Source organism: Cherax quadricarinatus, unplaced genomic scaffold, assembly GCF_038502225.1.
Source record: "Cherax quadricarinatus isolate ZL_2023a unplaced genomic scaffold, ASM3850222v1 Contig176, whole genome shotgun sequence".
Classification (NCBI taxonomy): domain Eukaryota; kingdom Metazoa; phylum Arthropoda; class Malacostraca; order Decapoda; family Parastacidae; genus Cherax; species Cherax quadricarinatus.
Genome location: NW_027195202.1, coordinates 165,001 through 184,989, shown reverse-complemented (window position 1 = coordinate 184,989; position 19,989 = coordinate 165,001). Strand labels below are relative to the sequence as shown.

The window sequence follows — 19,989 nt, the reverse complement described above, 5'->3', positions numbered from 1 at the left end:
TAGCCACCAGGCCACCGGGACACATGCCCGGTGATGATTTACACAAATTTACACTAGATCCACTCTCTCCCGGGTCGAGTAGCTTTATCATACCTTTTCTTAAAGCTATGTATGGATCCTGCCTCCACTACATCACTCTCCAGATTGTTCCACTTCCTAACATCCCTGTGACTCATCTGAGTCTTCAACTTCCAACTGTGACCCCTTGTTGCTGTGTCCCCTTGTTACTGTGTCCCCTTGTTGTTGTGACCCCTTGTTGCTGTGTCCCCTTGTTGTTGTGTCCCCTTATTGGTGTCCCCTGTTGCTGTGTCTCCTTGTTGCTGTGTCCCCTTGTTGCTGTGTCCCTTTGTTGCTGTGTCCCCTTGTTGCTGTGTCCCCTTGTTGTTGTGTCCCCTTATTGGTGTCCCCTGTTGCTGTGTCCCCTTGTTGCTGTGTCCCCTTGTTACTGTGTTCCCTTGTTGCTGTGTCCCCTTGTTGCTGTGTCCCCTTGTTGCTGTGTCCCCTTGTTGCTGTGTCCCCTTGTTGTTGTGTCCCCTTGTTGTTGTGTCCCCTTGTTGCTGTGTCCCCTTGTTGTTGTGTCCCCTTGTTGCTGTGTCCCCTTGTTGCTGTGTCCCCTTGTTGCTGTGTTCCCTTGTTGCTCTGTTCCCTTATTGCTGTGTCCCCTTGTTACCGTGTCTCATCTCTGGAACATCCTGTCTCTGTCCACCTAGTCGATTCCTCTTAGTATTTTATATGTCGTTATCAGGTCCCTCCTGTCCTCCAGTGTCGTCAGGTTGAGTTCCCTTAACCTCTCCTTGTATGACATTCCCTTTAACTCCGGGACAAATCTTGTTGCAAACCTTTGCACTATCTCTAATTTTATGACATACTTGACCAGGTGTGGGTTCCAAACTGGTGCTGCATACTCTAATATGGGCCTGACGTACACAGTGTACACTGCCTGACATACACGGAGCCTTCTCCTCTAGCTCTTGGGCCAGTGTCTTGTCTGGAACAGTGTCGAAAACCATATTACAGCCCAACAAGATGCGGTCTACCAATCCCTCTCACCTCTGCCACCTTGTTACTGAACTCCTGCGGGTTTGTGACGCAGGGTTTCCCATTCCTGAAGCCCTGCTGGTTATCGTGTATGTAGTGATCATGTATCTCCTGGTTCAGTTCCTTGTAAACTGGTTCTTCTCACAGTACTGGTACTAGTCTGGTTCTCTTCACAGTACTGGTACTAGTCTGGTTCATCACAGTACTGGTACCAGTTTGGTTCATCACAGTACTGGTACCAGTCTGGTTCATCACAGTACTGGTACCAGTTTGGTTCATCACAGTACTGGTACCAGTCTGGTTCATCACAGTACTAGTACCAGTCTGGTTCATCACAGTACTAGTACCAGTCTGGTTCATCAAAGTACTGGTACCAGTCTGGTTCATCAAAGTACTGGTACCAGTCTGGTTCATCAAAGTACTGGTACCAGTCTGGTTCATCACAGTACTGGTACCAGTCTGGTTCATCAAAGTACTGGTACCAGTCTGGTTCATCAAAGTACTGGTACCAGTCTGGTTCATCAAAGTACTGGTACCAGTCTGGTTCATCAAAGTACTGGTACCAGTCTGGTTCATCAAAGTACTGGTACCAGTCTGGTTCATCAAAGTACTGGTACCAGTCTGGTTCATCAAAGTACTAGTAACAGTCTGGTTCATCAAAGTACTAGTAACAGTCTGGTTCATCAAAGTACTAGTAACAGTCTGGTTCATCACAGTGCTAAAGGAATAACAGGAAAAGTCGGTCGATGGATCTATAATTTCCTCACCAACAGAACACAGAGAGTAGTCGTCAACAGAGTAAAGTCCGAGGCAGCTACGGTGAAAAGCTCTGTTCCACAAGGCACAGTACTCGCTCCCATCTTGTTCCTCATCCTCATATCCGACATAGACAAGGATGTCAGCCACAGCACCGTGTCTTCCTTTGCAGATGACACCCGAATCTGCATGACAGTGTCTTCCATTGCAGACACTGCAAGGCTCCAGGCGGACATCAACCAAATCTTTCAGTGGGCTGCAGAAAACAATATGAAGTTCAACGATGAGAAATTTCAATTACTCAGATATAGTAAACACGAGGAAATTAAATCTTCATCAGAGTACAAAACAAATTCTGGCCACAAAATAGAGCGAAACACCAACGTCAAAGACCTGGGAGTGATCATGTCGGAGGATCTCACCTTCAAGGACCATAACATTGTATCAATCGCATCTGCTAGAAAAATGACAGGATGGATAATGAGAACCTTCAAAACTAGGGAGGCCAAGCCCATGATGACACTCTTCAGGTCACTTGTTCTATCTAGGCTGGAATATTGCTGCACACTAACACCACCTTTCAAGGCAGGTGAAATTGCTGACCTAGAAAATGTACAGAGAACCTTCACGGCGCGCATAACGGAGATAAAACACCTCAATTACTGGGAGCGCTTGAGGTTCCTAAACCTGTATTCCCTGGAACGTAGGAGGGAGAGATACATGATTATATACACCTGGAAAATCCTAGAGGGACTAGTACCGAATTTGCACACGAAAATCACTCACTACGAAAGCAAAAGACTTGGCAGACGATGCAACATCCCCCCAATGAAAAGCAGGGGTGTCACTAGCACGTTAAGAGACCATACAATAAGTGTCAGGGCCCCGAGACTGTTCACCTGCCTCCCAGCATACATAAGGGGGATTACCAACAGACCCCTGGCAGTCTTCAAGCTGGCACTGGACAAGCACCTAAAGTCGGTTCCTGACCAGCCGGGCTGTGGCTCGTACGTTGGTTTGCGTGCAGCCAGCAGCAACAGCCTGGTTGATCAGGCTCTGATCCACCAGGAGGCCTGGTCACAGACCGGGCCGCGGGGGCGTTGACCCCCGGAACTCTCTCCAGGTAAACTCCAGGTATCTCACCTATGGAATTTGTGCATGGGGCTCAACAACAATTAACCATCTCAGACCACTAATTACCCAACAAAAGGCTGCAGTTAGAATGATAACAAATTCTCACTACAGGCAGCACACTCCACCAATATTCAATACACTAAACCTACTCACCATACAAAACATCCATACTTATTACTGCACCTATTACATACATAGAACACTTAACTCTGATATTAACCCTCCCCTCAAACATCTCCTTGCCAACCTCAACAGAACACATGACCATAACACAAGGCACAGATCACTCTTTGATGTTCCTCGTGTCCATCTCACACTATGCAAAAACTCAATGCACATAAAAGGCCCTAAAATCTGGAATTCATTACCTGTAAATATAAAAGAAACACTACCTGTTTATAAATTCAAGTCTCTTCTCAAAGATCACTTACTCACCCAAAACCAAATAAATACTGAATAACTGAACCTTATAAATTGTATATCTTAAATGTTTCTCACAATTATATCACATAAATGTTAAACCTAAAACCCAATCTAACTTTATTATTTTTTAAATACACTACCTAACAGAATACTCCATACGACTGAATGTACAGCAATGTAAGCAACCATATGGGGCTCTGGTGGTTAACGCTCTGGCTTCACACGGTGAGGGCCTGGGTTCGATTCCCAGCCAGAGTAGAATAAGTAAGTAAGTAAGTAAGTAAATTTATTCAGGTATACACAATACAGTTACATAGAATTATCATACATAGCAGCATATGTGTAGAGAACCTGGGATAACCCAAAAAAGTCAGACAGAGTGACTTATTTCCATTGGGACGTGTTTCTTTCCACCTGTTGTCTATGTTCCCCATCAGTAAAATGGGTACCTGGGTGTTAGTCGACTGGTGTGGGTCGCATCCTGGGACACTGACCTAATTTGCCCGAAATGCAGAGCATAACAAGCGGCTTTCTATATAGTAGTATGTCATTGATGTCAGCTAGGACTGTATACCTTGTACATGTACTGGTAGTAAATAAAGATTATTATTATTATTATTATTATTATTATTATTATTATATGACCTGTCTTTATAATACTCACTTGTGCTTTATAGTTATCTGTTTACATTAATGTTTTATCACTGATTTCATCATTGCTTAGTTAATCTTAAGTTAATTTTAAGCCAGCCCGTAATGCTATGCATAGTATAAGTGGCTTTGGCATGCTGCTCTTATCTGTATTTTTTTGTACCTCTGTATGTGTGCTCAAATTGTTAATAAATAAATAAATAAATAAATAAATAAATTAGCTCTCGTATTTAGCAAGGCTGGCAATGTAACCCCGTACAAAAAAAATTGTTAATAAATAAATAAATAAATAAAACTTCAATCACATATAGGGAAGTATAATAATACGTGAACAATCAAAATGAAATTTTTTTTATATTACGAAAATATGTATTTTTTCTATAGTTTATGTAAAATATAAATATATATAGAAGTATTTTAGATAATTTTTTTTTATACTCGAACGCACATCAAAAAAATTAATACAGTGTATATTATTAAAAAAAAGCCTTCTGGCATATGTTAAAAATATATATAAGGTTACTGGTGAGTGTATAAGTATTTATAAGGTTATAGATAAACAAATACCATTTTGTAAACAGCGTTTTAATAAATTACATCCGAACGCATGTTTACCCAAAATAGCAAAGTATAAATCCCCATTAAATTGCCTTCTACTAATTTTTTCACTATCCAGAAAAACATATAATGATTTTGATTATGACGGAAGTGAGTTTAATGTTAAAAAAATGAACAAAAATTTAATCAAAACGCATATTTTTCCAAAAGTATCAAACTGTAAATTCCAATTAAACACGATTATATTAATGTTTCCACCATTTAAAAACAGCATATAACGATTTTGACAACCAAAAAGGCGAGTTCACGATAAAAAAAAATAAAAAAAACATATTTTGGAAGCCATATAAATCCGAAAGCACATTTTTCCAAAATATCAAGCTAAAAAAACCCAATTAAACCCCCTCTACTAATTTTACCCCTATCAAAAAAACAATAACGAGTTAAACAACCCCAGAAGCGACTTCATAATAAAAAAAAAATAAAAAAAATAATATTTCCGAAGCCACATAAATCCGAACGCTCATTTTTCCAAAATATCAAGCTAAAAAAAACAATTAAACCCCCTCTACTAATTTTACCCCTATCAAAAAAAAATAACGATTTAAACAACCCCAGAAGCGACTTCATAATAAAAAAAAATAAAAAAAATAATATTTCCGAAGCCACATAAATCCGAACGCTCATTTTTCCAAAATATCAACCAAAAAAACCCCAAATAAACCCCTTAACTAATTTTTCCACCACCCATAAAAACAAAATAACGAATTAAAAAAACCCAGCAGCGACTTCAAGATCAAAAAAAAAAAAATATTTTTTCCGTCAAGCAGTGAAAATTTAGAACAACAACAAAGATGGCGTCGAGGAGCGAGTCACTGGGAGAGTTTCCTTGTTCTGGCCTCCTGCCACGGTAATTACCTGACTTAACTACCTCTCACGTCGTTAGTGAGGTCAGCTGGGGAGGGCAAGTGCCCTTGGAGTGGGTATTTGTCGCTGCTGGGTATTGTGGGTCACTTGGGAACCCGCACTGTCAGCTGGTGTGTTGAAATGTTTGGTGACGGCTGTCAGCGAGGTCTGGGTGTTGGTGGCTGACAGTGTGTGTCAGGGAGGTCTGGGTGTTGGTGGCTGACAGTGTGTGTCTGGGTGTTGGTGGCTGACAGTGTGTGTCAGGGAGGTCTGGGTGTTGGTGGCTGACAGTGTGTGTCAGCGAGGTCTGGGTGTTGGTGGCTGACAGTGTGTGTCAGGGAGGTCTGGGTGTTGGTGGCTGACAGTGTGTGTCAGGGAGGTCTGGGTGTTGGTGGCTGACAGTGTGTGTCAGGGAGGTCTGGTTGTTGGTGGCTGACAGTGTGTCAGGGAGGTCTGGTTGTTGGTGGCTGACAGTGTGTGTCAGGGAGGTCTGGTTGTTGGTGGCTGACAGTGTGTGTCAGGGAGGTCTGGTTGTTGGTGGCTGACAGTGTGTGTCAGGGAGGTCTGGTTGTTGGTGGCTGACAGTGTGTGTCAGGGAGGTCTGGGTGTTGGTGGCTGACAGTGTGTGTCAGGGAGGTTTGGTTGTTGGTGGCTGACAGTGTGTGTCAGGGAGGTCTGGTTGTTGGTGGCTGACAGTGTGTGTCAGCGAGGTTTGGGTGTTGGTGGCTGACAGTGTGTGTCAGGGAGGTCTGGGTGTTGGTGGCTGACAGTGTGTGTCAGGGAGGTCTGGGTGTTGGTGGCTGACAGTGTGTGTCAGGGAGGTCTGGTTGTTGGTGGCTGACAGTGTGTCAGGGAGGTCTGGTTGTTGGTGGCTGACAGTGTGTGTCAGGGAGGTCTGGTTGTTGGTGGCTGACAGTGTGTGTCAGGGAGGTCTGGTTGTTGGTGGCTGACAGTGTGTGTCAGGGAGGTCTGGTTGTTGGTGGCTGACAGTGTGTGTCAGGGAGGTCTGGTTGTTGGTGGCTGACAGTGTGTGTCAGGGAGGTCTGGGTGTTGGTGGCTGACAGTGTGTGTCAGGGAGGTCTGGGTGTTGGTGGCTGACAGTGTGTGTCAGCGAGGTCTGGGTGTTGGTGGCTGACAGTGTGTGTCAGGGAGGTCTGGGTGTTGGTGGCTGACAGTGTGTGTCAGGGAGGTCTGGGTGTTGGTGGCTGACAGTGTGTGTCAGGGAGGTCTGGGTGTTGGTGGCTGACAGTGTGTGTCAGGGAGATCTGGGTGTTGGTGGCTGACAGTGTGTGTCAGGGAGGTCTGGTTGTTGATGGCTGACAGTGTGTGTCAGGGAGGTCTGGTTGTTGGTGGCTGACAGTGTGTGTCAGGGAGGTCTGGGTGTTGGTGGCTGACAGTGTGTGTCAGGGAGGTCTGGGTGTTGGTGGCTGACAGTGTGTGTCAGGGAGGTCTGGTTGTTGGTGGCTGACAGTGTGTGTCAGGGAGGTCTGGGTGTTGGTGGCTGACTGTGTCAGCGAGGTCTGGGTGTTGGTGGCTGACAGTGTGTGTCAGGGAGGTCTGGGTGTTGGTGGCTGACAGTGTGTGTCAGGGAGGTCTGGGTGTTGGTGGCTGACAGTGTGTGTCAGGGAGGTTTGGGTGTTGGTGGCTGACAGTGTGTGTCAGGGAGGTTTGGGTGTTGGTGGCTGACAGTGTGTGTCAGCGAGGTCTGGGTGTTGGTGGCTGACAGTGTGTGTCAGGGAGGTCTGGGTGTTGGTGGCTGACAGTGTGTGTCAGCGAGGTTTGGGTGTTGGTGGCTGACAGTGTGTGTCAGGGAGGTTTGGGTGTTGGTGGCTGACAGTGTGTGTCAGGGAGGTTTGGTTGTTGGTGGCTGACAGTGTGTGTCAGGGAGGTCTGGGTGTTGGTGGCTGACAGTGTGTCAGGGAGGTCTGGTTGTTGGTGGCTGACAGTGTGTGTCAGGGAGGTTTGGTTGTTGGTGGCTGACAGTGTGTGTCAGGGAGGTCTGGTTGTTGGTGGCTGACAGTGTGTCAGCGAGGTTTGGGTGTTGGTGGCTGACAGTGTGTGTCAGGGAGGTCTGGTTGTTGGTGGCTGACAGTGTGTCTCAGGGAGGTTTGGTTGTTGGTGGCTGACAGTGTGTGTCAGGGAGGTTTGGGTGTTGGTGGCTGACAGTGTTTGTCAGGGAGGTTTGGGTGTTGGTGGCTGACAGTGTTTGTCAGGGAGGTTTGGGTGTTGGTGGCTGACAGTGTGTGTCAGGGAGGTTTGGGTGTTGGTGGCTGACAGTGTTTGTCAGGGAGGTCTGGGTGTTGGTGGCTGACAGTGTGTGTCAGCGAGGTCTGGGTGTTGGTGGCTGACAGTGTGTGTCAGGGAGGTTTGGGTGTTGGTGGCTGTTACAAAAAACGCGATTCTAAAAGCTTAGAGATCTCCAGTGAATACTAGAAAGGACTCCCCTTCTAGCATCCAGCCTGTTACTGGGTTTTCGTAACAAGTAGTCAGTATCCTTGTCCAATTATCCATTGAATTCAGTATGGTTCAATAGTTCTTTAGGATTACAACTGTTAGGCTACTAACTAGAGAAATTAAAATTTTAATAAATTTATTAAGTCTATAAGTTGTCTAGAGGTATATTATCAAAGTAAATTAATTACAGCAATCAAAATAAAATCAATCTCTCGAGTTCAATATTATTGTGCTGAAAGCACATATCACATTTATAATTCTTAAGTACCGTCAGGTACATTAACATTTAATAAGATATTACAAATATGTACAAGTGTGTGTATGCGTGTAAGTGCTCTTAAGTAGTTAGCTATGTCTCAAGACTCGAATAAGACTTAAACAAGTGACTGACAAAGTCCTCAAATAAACTAACTTCTTGACCGACTGGCAACCCGAACAGTCTGCTTGAACAACAAAGAATGCTAAGCCCAATAGCAATGCAATATCAAGCGACTGCGACACAGAATCAGGAACTGGGAAATAATATAACGACACTAAGTAGGGACCATCTGCAGATCCTCCACAAAAGTTACAAAACTCCCATAATACTGAATCTACGTTCAGCATAGGAAAACTGTGACTGTGACAATACACAGGAACCAGTACAAAATTAGGTCAGAAGCTATAGCTCGGGACCTGAGATGTTCAGAGTGTCAATGTGACACACAACCTCAGTACAACGTCGAAAATCACTAAGTCTATACAATGTTCTGTGAACAAAGTTCTACAGAACTAACAAGAATAATGAGACAGACAATCTGTCCAACCAGCAAGCGAGTCTCCAGCAGACTGACTACTTCACGAGAGGTGAGGACACCCCCCCGTCGATCACGTGATAGCTACGTGGACAACTGCAGCTCAGAAGCCGGCAGTATAACGAGCGACAAGCGATAATTACAGTAGTTTGACAATCAAGCCTAACTGAGCACATTTTATATACATCCTAACAACATAAGCTAAATAACAATATAACAGTCAAATAATAATATAAAGTCATACATTTACGATTTAGCTATTATCGCAAATATAAGCAATATAAAATTATATGAAAAGATAATATACATTATATATACATAATAATCATTGTAACCCATTCAGGGGTTGCAACACCCCCCCCAACACGACAGAGGGTCGCACTAGGAGTTGCATGAATGTCTATTACATTATTTCTGGTTACTCATATCAATAAAATATTAATCCGAGTCTCTTGTGCCAAGCACTTCTACAATTTCACAGCGTCCGTCACTAGGATATGTCCCTAGTACTAGGGCAGTACACAGTATCGTATCTCTTCATACTCGTGGTTATGTACATCAGTGTAGAGACAGGATAGCGCTGACAAGGAGGGCACGTTGAGGCTCGATCATAGTAGAGGAGACTGCATTCCACTCTTAAGTAGTGGTTGTGGAATGCTAGACAGTATGAACATCTGAGTATGGAACAGCTTAAGGTGTGTAGTGAGGGGGGGGGTCTGCGGCAGGACAGTGTTGCGTCACGCAGTACATCACCCGCACGACACTACCCACTCAACACTCAGCTTATCTCCTCCTCACACAACAATACTGTGAATACATAAATATAATAATTAGACATGACATGAGTATATATAGTTAATATGGGCTGGAGGGATTAAGTTACTTTACTGAATTTGACATAGCAAGTAACAAAAGGTATTTGGGCATTAAAATTACGTAAATTTTAAATGGGGAAGTGCCCAAATACTCTTCAAAATGTTCAAAGGACACCACATGAGCTAGAGCATAATTTTTCTGGTGTCATTTGAGCTTAGATGAATAGTAACATATAGGATGGAGAATATCAGTGGATGTTGACTGTTGGAGCAGCACAGCACCCACTGCATAACAACTCGCATCTATATGTAAAAAGAAGGGAAGATTGAAATTAGGACTTTTCAACACAGGAGCAGAGGATAGCAAACGTTTCAACCTTTTGAACGAGTCTGAACAATCTCTAGTCCAGGTGAACTGAACTTTGCTACTAGTAAGCTCAGTAAGAGGAGCTGCAATCTGAGAAAAGTTTGGACAGAACCTGCGATAATATCCTGCCATACCCAGGAATCTCTGTACTCCTTTCCTATCCTGTGGCATTGGAAATTCAGAAATTGCACGAACCTTAGCCTCAATAGGAGCAACCTCACCTTGGCTGATACAAAAGCCTAGATAGGTAATCTTGGCTTGACCAAAACTACATTTAGCTAAGTTGACAGTGAAGTTGTAGTGCGCCAGTCTCTCAAACAATGCTCTGAGACGCGTCAAGTGCTGTTCCCACTCGTCACTATACACCACTAAGTCGTCAAGGTAGGCTTCTACTCCTTCTAAGTTGTGGGTCAACTCGTTCATTATACGTTGGAATGAAGAAGCCGCGTTACATAGGCCGAAGGGGGTGACGAGGTAGTTAAACAATCCATCTTGAACAGTAAAAGCAGATATTTCTTGAGCACGTTCAGTAAGCGGGACTTGATAATAGCCTCGTAAGAGATCTAAACGGCTGACAAACTGGGCTCCTGACACACGGTCAATAAGGTCGTCAATGCGAGGTAGAGGATAACCATCAGGCAAGGTGACAGAGTTCACTTTCCTGTAATCAGTGCACATCCTGAAACTACCGTCAGGTTTAGGCACTAAAATACAGGGAGATGCCCATGGACTTTTACTGCGTTCAATAAGTCCGTGAGATAACAGAAAATCAACCTCTTCTCTCAATGCTTTATGCTTTGTTGGACTCATCCTATATGGTGATTGCTTAATGGGTGATGCTCCCTGTACATCAACGTCATGTACACCCAGAGTACAACGTTTAGGAACATCACCGAACAATTCAGGGAAATGCAAAATCATGTTTTTAATATCACCAGCTTTATCAATTCCAAGGTTACTAAGAAAATCGTCTAGTGAGTGTAGAGTCACTGAATTTTCTAAACGCACCTCTATACCTCTAGAGATGTCAGGTAGACTGACGTTTTCTTCCTCTGTCCTAGGAAGAATAGAAGTAGTAGGTAGAGGACTAGCGTAGTATGTCTTAAGCTGGTTAACATGGTACACATGATTAGATTTCTTTTTCCCAGGCGTACGTACCAAATAATTTATGTCGCTAAGCTTTTTTACTACTTCCAGGGGACCATCATACCTGGCTTGTAGAGCATGACCTGGTACTAATTTCCGAGCCATCACCTTATCTCCTGCTTTAAAAGAACGAGAGACAGCACGCTTGTCATAATGTTGCTTCATTCTAGCTTGGGCTGAAACTAGGTTTTTCGAAGCTAGCTCTCTAGCGGCTGTCAAATGTTGCTGCATTAATGAAGGTGAAGTACTCAATGATGGATTTGATTTTCCTGTCCACACGTCTTTCAACACTGCAAGAGGACCACGCACTTGGTGTCCGAATATTAATTCAAACGGACTAAATCTGAGACTTTCTTGCTCACTTTCTCTCATAGCGAACAGAAGAAAAGGTATACCTTCATCCCAGTCTCTAGAAAAATGTTCACAATAAGCTCTCATCATGGACTTCAGTGTCTGATGAAATCTCTCTAGAGCACCTTGTGACTGTGGATGATAACTGGTTGAAAGTACAGACTTTATTCCTAGGTGGGATAAGGCTTCTCGAAAGATCTTAGAAGTGAAATTAGATCCTTGATCTGATTGTATCTCTCGTGGCAATCCAACCTGGGAGAAAAATTTCATCAGCGCTCTCACAATAGCACGAGCATTAATTTTTCTCATAGGAATAGCTTCGGGATAGCGTGGTGCAGCGTCCATAATAGTAAATAAGTATTGGTTTCCTAGTTTGGTTCTAGGCAAAGGACCAACACAATCAATAATAAGACGTGAGAATGGTTCACCATGCACAGTGATAGGAATGAGAGGCGCAGGTGGAGGTGTGTGCGCTGGCTTGCCTGTCACTTGACACACGTGGCAACGTCGCACATGATCAGCTACTGTTTCCTTCATCTTTGGCCAAGTAAAATGTTTTGCCAGTTTACCGAGTGTCTTCTTGACACCCAAATGTCCTCCTATGGGACTATTGTGAGCAAAATCAATGGCTTGTTCACGAAATGTAACTGGTAACACAACGAGATGCTTGACTGTGTTGGAAACACTATCAGCTGACAACTTACATGTATTTTTCTCCATCAGTACACCGTTACTATAATAGTAACAATTATCGAGATCCTTTGCTTCACTCTCAGTAACTGCTATATCTCTCAGTCTTTCCAATGACTGATCAACAAACTGATCCTTGATTAAATCATCATGAGTAAGAAATTTAACGTCAGTTGTGTCCTGACTAGGTTGATGACCGGGGGGAGTCAGTGTTAATGATCCTGGGCGCAGAGCGTCACTAAACAACATATTCAACCCCAAATCATTGTCATCCACTAACTCAATAGGAGACAAGGATGGTTGTTGAATCTTTGACATAGCTCTAGTAATTGCTCTGAGAGGAAATAAAATAGGTTTCTCTTTACAAGCTTCAATGGCATAATTATCATCAGTGTTATTATCAATCACAAGTGGTTCTTTACATATACCAGCATGAAGGATATCGTTCCCTATCAACAAGTCCACTGACCTGATGGGAAATGCACCACTGGATATACCCACTGAAATATAACCAGTATAATAGCTTGTTTCAATATAAACTTTGTGCAGAGGCACTTTTATAACAGCCCCTCCATAGGCTTCTAACAATACATCTATCTTGCAATAGGTATCGTCAGTTATGGGCAGTACATCTTCTCTTAATAACGTGAGATAACTGCCAGTGTCTCTGAAAGAAATTATCTCAGTTAGATGTGATTCGTCAAATCCTACTTTATCTCTCGAAAAGTAAGGACTCATCGCTGAACGAATCTTTTCGTCAGATACACTTTCTGACGCTAGTCATCTATCCTGAGTAACATTATCTAAAACAGTAGGATAAGAGGAATTGCTAGGCTTTTGGTGTCTTTGTTGCACGGAAGAGGATACGACTTGAGTGGGGGCGCCAGCCGCACGACTGTTTCTCGTATCTCTTTCTAACTTATAGCAATACTCTCTAGTATGTCCTTTTCTGTTACAATAGGTACATTTAACTTTCTTCTTCTCGATACCAGATTTCTGTCTAGCCACAGAGACAGATTCAGGATTGTGAGTTTTCCTGGTAAAGGTACGAGAAGTTACAGTAGCAGGTACATCAGGCCGGCAATGAGCAGCTGATTTAGGTTGCCAACTTCTAGGACAATCTTTAGTTACCTTGTTTCTCTGTGTTTTAATACGTACAAGTTTGTGAGAAATTTCGTAATTGTCTGCTAATGCTGCAGTTTCCAGAATATCTGAGGTAGTATGATCGATCAGATATTCTTGTATGTCAGCAGACATACAGTTGTTAAATTCTTCATGTAGTAACAACTGAACAAGGCTGTCATAGTTGTTACATTTAGCAGCTCTACACCACCTCTCAAAAGCAACTTTTTTCTCACGAGCCATCTCTACACAAGTTTGATCTTGTCGTCGTTGTAACGTACGAAATGCTCTTTGATAACTTACAGGTAACAAGTTATATGTCTCTAGAATAGTTTGTTTGACAGCGTCATAACTAATGTACTTAGCAAATGGCAAAGCTGCAGTACAGGTTTGAGCTTTTCCTGTCAAAGCAGTATGAAGCAATGTTGCCCAGTGCTTACGTGGCCAGTTCATAGCACGAGCCTGGTTCTCAAACACATCAAAATATGTGTCTAAGTCACTTTCAAAAAACTTAGGAACCATGGATGCAGTTTTCTGCACATTAAATGTGTCCTGTGATCTATCAGTCTGTTGTCTTAACAGACGAACATTTTCTCTCTGGAAATCTTCTTCGTTCAATTTCCTCTGTGCCTCTATTTGTGCAGTCTGCAACATAATGAGGCGTTCCAACCTCTCAAACTGTTCCTGAGAGATAGGACCAGTGGGTAATGGAGGAGTAGGGAAATTAACATGGTCTGGACGGTCCTTAGGTCGGACACTTGGTCCAGCCGTCTCTAGAGTGTCTAGATCTGGTCTAGGATAAGTAAATACAGGTGTACTATACACTGTATTAGTATTAGGCTGTGTCATGCTAACAGCTATACTCTGTACTATAGTGTCAGTGAAGGAAGGAGCGAGCGAGAACTGAGCTACACTAGGCTCAGACACTAGGCTCACTTCTGCTCTAGTTGCTCTTTCTTCAACTTCAAATAGAGCCATACTTCCTAATTGTGACACTAGGCTTTCAGAATCTGAATCATAATCAGACATCTCTGTATGAGCAGGAAACAATATATCCTTAATTAACGCTCTGACAGTTTCTGCTGTGTAATTCCTGTTATACGTCACACCGAGATATTTGGCTACTTGCCAACACGTCTGAAGTTTTAATGTACTTAACTCAGACAAAGTCAGAGTATCAATTAATTGTTTCACTTTAGCATACATCACGAAAATAATTGTACTACGAGAGAGTGATTATGGGAAACTATAATCCTAATAGGAATTTTAGTGTTGGTTGTCTTAGAGCTAGAGCTCATAAACAGTATTTCCATCTCCTTGGATCAAGAGACTCAGTCAGGTACATACATCCACCTGGTATGTTGTACAAGACTAAACTCAAAGTCTTCAGATTAGGAAAGTACTCAAAGTGTTTGATCATAGAGTTACTAGTATTTCAAATTGGACAATTTCTCCAACACCCTGGATCAAGAGCCTCCCGGACAGGCCCCCATTTGTTACAAAAAACGCGATTCTAAAAGCTTAGAGATCTCCAGTGAATACTAGAAAGGACTGCCCTTCTAGCATCCAGCCTGTTACTGGGTTTTCGTAACAAGTAGTCAGTATCCTTGTCCAATTATCCATTGAATTCAGTATGGTTCAATAGTTCTTTAGGATTACAACTGGTAGGCTACTAACTAGAGAAATTAAAATTTAATAAATTTATTAAGTCTATAAGTTGTCTAGAGGTATATTATCAAAGTAAATTAATTACAGCAATCAAAATAAAATCAATCTCTCGAGTTCAATATTATTGTGCTGAAAGCACATATCACATTTATAATTCTTAAGTACCGTCAGGTACATTAACATTTAATAAGATATTACAAATATGTACAAGTGTGTGTATGCGTGTAAGTGCTCTTAAGTAGTTAGCTATGTCTCAAGACTCGAATAAGACTTAAACAAGTGACTGACAAAGTCCTCAAATAAACTAACTTCTTGACCGACTGGCAACCCGAACAGTCTGCTTGAACAACAAAGAATGCTAAGCCCAATAGCAATGCAATATCAAGCGACTGCGACACAGAATCAGGAACTGGGAAATAATATAACGACACTAAGTAGGGACCATCTGCAGATCCTCCACAAAAGTTACAAAACTCCCATAATACTGAATCTACGTTCAGCATAGGAAAACTGTGACTGTGACAATACACAGGAACCAGTACAAAATTAGGTCAGAAGCTATAGCTCGGGACCTGAGATGTTCAGAGTGTCAATGTGACACACAACCTCAGTACAACGTCGAAAATCACTAAGTCTATACAATGTTCTGTGAACAAAGTTCTACAGAACTAACAAGAATAATGAGACAGACAATCTGTCCAACCAGCAAGCGAGTCTCCAGCAGACTGACTACTTCACGAGAGGTGAGGACACCCCCCCCGTCGATCACGTGATAGCTACGTGGACAACTGCAGCTCAGAAGCCGGCAGTATAACGAGCGACAAGCGATAATTACAGTAGTTTGACAATCAAGCCTAACTGAGCACATTTTATATACATCCTAACAACATAAGCTAAATAACAATATAACAGTCAAATAATAATATAAAGTCATACATTTACGATTTAGCTATTATCGCAAATATAAGCAATATAAAATTATATGAAAAGATAATATACATTATATATACATAATAATCATTGTAACCCATTCAGGGGTTGCAACAGTGGCTGACAGTGTGTGTCAGCGAGGTCTGGGTGTTGGTGGCTGACAGTGTGTGTCAGGGAGGTCTGGGTGTTGGTGGCTGACAGTGTGTGTCAGGGAGGTCTGGTTGTTGGTGGCTGACAGTGTGTGTCAGGGAGGTCTGGTTGTTGGTGGCTGACAGTGTGTGTCAGGGATGTCTGGGTGTTGGTGGCTGACAGTGTGTGTCAGGGAGGTCTGGGTGTTGGTGGCTGACAGTCTGGTCTGTGTCAGGAAGTCCTGGTTGTTGGTGGCTGACAGTCTGGTCTGTGTCAGGAAGTTCTGGTTGTTGGTGGCTGACAGTCTGGTCTGTGTCAGGGACCTCTGGTTGTTGGTGGCTGACAGTCTGGTCTGTGTCAGGGAGGTCTGGGTGTTGGTGGCTGACAGTCTGGTCTGTGTCAGGAAGTCTTGGTTGTTGGTGGCTGACAGTCTGGTCTGTGTCAGGAAGTTCTGGTTGTTGTTGGCTGACAGTCTGGTCTGTGTCAGGAAGTTCTGGTTGTTGTTGGCTGACAGTCTGGTCTGTGTCAGGGACCTCTGGTTGTTGGTGGCTGTCAGTCTGGTCTGTGTCAGGAAGGCCTGGTTCTTGGTGGCTGACAGTCTGGTCTGTGTCAGGAAGGCCTGGATGTTGGTGGCTGTCAGTCTGGTCTGTGTCAGGAAGGCCTGGTTCTTGGTGGCTAACAGTCTGGTCTGTGTCAGGAAGGCCTGGATGTTGGTGGCTGTCAGTCTGGTCTGTGTCAGGAAGGCCTGGTTCTTGGTGGCTGACAGTCTGGTCTGTGTCAGGAAGGCCTGGATGTTGGTGGCTGTCAGTCTGGTCTGTGTCAGGAAGGCCTGGTTCTTGGTGGCTGACTGTCTGGTCTGTGTCAGGAAGGCCTGGTTGTTGGTGGCTGTCAGTCTGGTCTGTGTCAGGAAGGCCTGGTTCTTGGTGGCTGACAGTCTGGTCTGTGTCAGGAAGGCCTGGATGTTGGTGGCTGTCAGTCTGGTCTGTGTCAGGAAGGCCTGGTTCTTGGTGGCTGACAGTCTGGTCTGTGTCAGGAAGGCCTGGATGTTGGTGGCTGTCAGTCTGGTCTGTGTCAGGAAGGCCTGGATGTTGGTGGCTGTCAGTCTGGTCTGTGTCAGGAAGGCCTGGATGTTGGTGGCTGTCAGTCTGGTCTGTGTCAGGAAGGCCTGGATGTTGGTGGCTGTCAGTCTGGTCTGTGTCAGGAAGGCCTGGATGTTGGTGGCTGTCAGTCTGATCTGTGTCAGGAAGGCCTGGATGTTGGTGGCTGTCAGTCTGGTCTGTGTCAGGAAGGCCTGGATGTTGGTGGCTGTCAGTCGGGTCTGTGTCAGGAAGGCCTGGATGTTGGTGGCTGTCAGTCTGGTCTGTGTCAGGAAGGCCTGGATGTTGGTGGCTGTCAGTCTGATCTGTGTCAGGAAGGCCTGGATGTTGGTGGCTGTCAGTCTGGTCTGTGTCAGGAAGGCCTGGATGTTGGTGGCTGTCAGTCGGGTCTGTGTCAGGAAGGCCTGGATGTTGGTGGCTGTCAGTCTGGTCTGTGTCAGGAAGGCCTGGATGTTGGTGGCTGTCAGTCTGGTCTGTGTCAGGAAGGCCTGGTTAAATCATACCCCCGGCCGGGATTGAACCCGCGGTCATAGAGTCTCAAAACTCCAGCTCGTCTCGTTAGCCACTAGACCAGCTAGCCAGGTAGCATTTGTGGTCACAGAGGTGCCTGTGCTAACTTTCCTATGGTGTAGAAATATACCTAGTTGGATGAATCTTATTGTGGCTAGCTGGTCTAGTGGCTAACGCGACGGGCTGGAGTTTTGAGACTCTATGACCGCGGGTTCAATCCCGGCCAGGGTTATGGGTTATTTGCAATCGTGTCATTACGATTTCTTGAGTAAGGCCTGGTTGTTGGTGGCTGACAGTCTGGTCTCTGTCAGGGAGGAGTGATTGTTGTTTGCTGACAGTCTGGTCTGTCAGGGAGGCCTGGTTATTGGTTTCTGACAGTCTGGTCTGTCAGGGAGGCCTGGTTATTGGTTTCTGACAGTCTGGTCTGTCAGGGAGTGCTGGTTGTTGGTGGCTGACAGTCTGGGCTGTCAGGAACCCCAGCTTGCTGATGGCTGTCAGTCATGTCAGTCCCAGTGTTACCTGGCTGCTGATGGCTGTCAGTCAGGCTTGTCCCAGACTGTCATACAGTTCCTCTCCAAAGTGCATTCACCTGTATGATTACGTATAATTTTGTGTATTCTTGTACGGTAGAGTCTTTCGAATGTGATAGGTCATTTTTTATATTTTTCGAACATTCTTAATTACCCAAAGATATTTTTTTTTTGTTTGTTTTCAGATTTTTAATCACGAGGATTAGCCACCCAGGTTAATCCTAATAAAGTTGTGTACGATCAGAGAATTTATTGGGTTCGTAACCCAGGTTAACCCCAATAAAGTTGTGTATGATCTGAGAATTTATTGGGTTCGTAACCCAGGTTAACCCCAATAAAGTCGTGTATGATTGGAGAATTTATTGGGTTCGTAACCCAAGTTAACGCCAATAAAGTTGTGTATGATCGGAGAAGTTATTGGGTTCGCAACCCAGGTTAAACCCAATAAAGTCGTGTATGATTGGAGACTTTATTGGGTTAATTACCCAGGGTAATCCAGTGAACTCGTGTATGATCAGAGACTGGGTTAGCCATCCAGGTTAACCCCAATAGAGTCTGTGTGAGATCAGAGACTCGTTTGTCTTCCACTGGGGTCTTTTAGTCTTATACCCCAAGATGACCCCACAACAGGTGACTAACACCCAGGTACCTGCTTACCTCTGGGTGAAAAGGAGCAGCAGGTGCAGGGGAAACATACCCAATGTTTCGCCTGTCCCAGCTTCTCTACTTCTTGGCTCCGGGAGAAGAAAAGCTCTTGGAACCCATCAAAAGCACTCGTTATTTTTACCACACTGGCCACCTCCCACCGAGGTTGGGCAGCCAGAAAAGGAGGAAACACTCTTACTGTTATTCAATGACTCTTGCCAGAACAGTGCTAAAATTACAGTTCAGATGACTATCTGAACTGCAACAGCACTTGTCATGTAGCAAGTTAATGAGGTTTGCCCAAAGTGCACTGCGTGCTAGTGGCTTTCTTTTGTGCCTAACAATATAGCCTCTCCTCACTTAGCAATGTACTCATTTACTGATGCCTTGGGCTTACGATGGGCTCTCTGACCAGTATACATACCTAAATACACCTACCATCTGACTTACGACCGAGTTTGGTTCCGAGAAGCCAGTCGTAAGTCGAAATGGTCGTAAGTCGAATTTTACTACTGAATATCAACAAAACATTTTTGTAATGACTTTTGTTGTTTTATTTTGGTATTTCATGTTTTACTTTACGTTTTATGTTGTTAGTACTGTATTTTATATTGTAAGGTTTAGGATAAACACTGTGTACAACACAAATACATGTACTTGTTTATTTCCCAGAAATTTGGCATAAAAAACACGGTCGTAAGTCGAGCAGGTCGTAAGTCGAGCAGGTCGTAAGTCGAGCAGGTCGTAAGTCGAGCAGGTCGTAAGTCGAGCAGGTCGTAAGTCGAGCAGGTCGTAAGTCGAGCAGGTCGTAAGTCGAGCAGGTCGTAAGTCGAGCAGGTCGTAAGTCGAGCAGGTCGTAAGTTGAGCAGGTCATAAGTCGAGCAGGTCGTAAGTCGAGCAGGTCGTAAGTCGAGTGGTCGTAAGTCGAGCAGGTCGTAAGTCGAGCAGGTCGTAAGTCGAGCAGGTCGTAAGTCGAGCAGGTCATAAGTCGAGTGGTCGTAAGTCGAGTGGTCGTAAGTCGGATGGTAGGTGTAATGTATATTAGAGCTGATTTCCTCTATTCTGTTTAATACAATATACAGTACACTACTGTATAAACATTTAAAAATATACCAGAAATGTTATAAATGGTACAAAGGTGACATTAGAACAATATCAAAGATGGCTGACACAAACCCATTATAATATGTTCCTCACTTAGCAACGAATTCGTTTAACGACGTGGTCTTAGGAATGAAGCGTCGTCGTTAAGTGAGGAGAGGCTGTATTTTATCA

General features: G+C 43.9%; 1 protein-coding gene across 2 annotated transcripts in view; it reads left to right on the top strand.

Moving 5' to 3' along the window:
* The first annotated feature begins 5,367 nt into the window (after positions 1–5,367).
* Positions 5,368–19,989, top strand: part of TppII (Tripeptidyl-peptidase II) — an 82,274-nt gene continuing 67,652 nt past the window's right edge. For both annotated transcript variants that reach the window (XM_070080155.1, XM_070080154.1), the window contains exon 1: positions 5,368–5,470. In XM_070080155.1, coding sequence (XP_069936256.1) covers positions 5,415–5,470 — 56 coding nt within the window. In that variant the 5' untranslated portion in view covers positions 5,368–5,414. The remainder of the gene's footprint in view (positions 5,471–19,989) is intronic.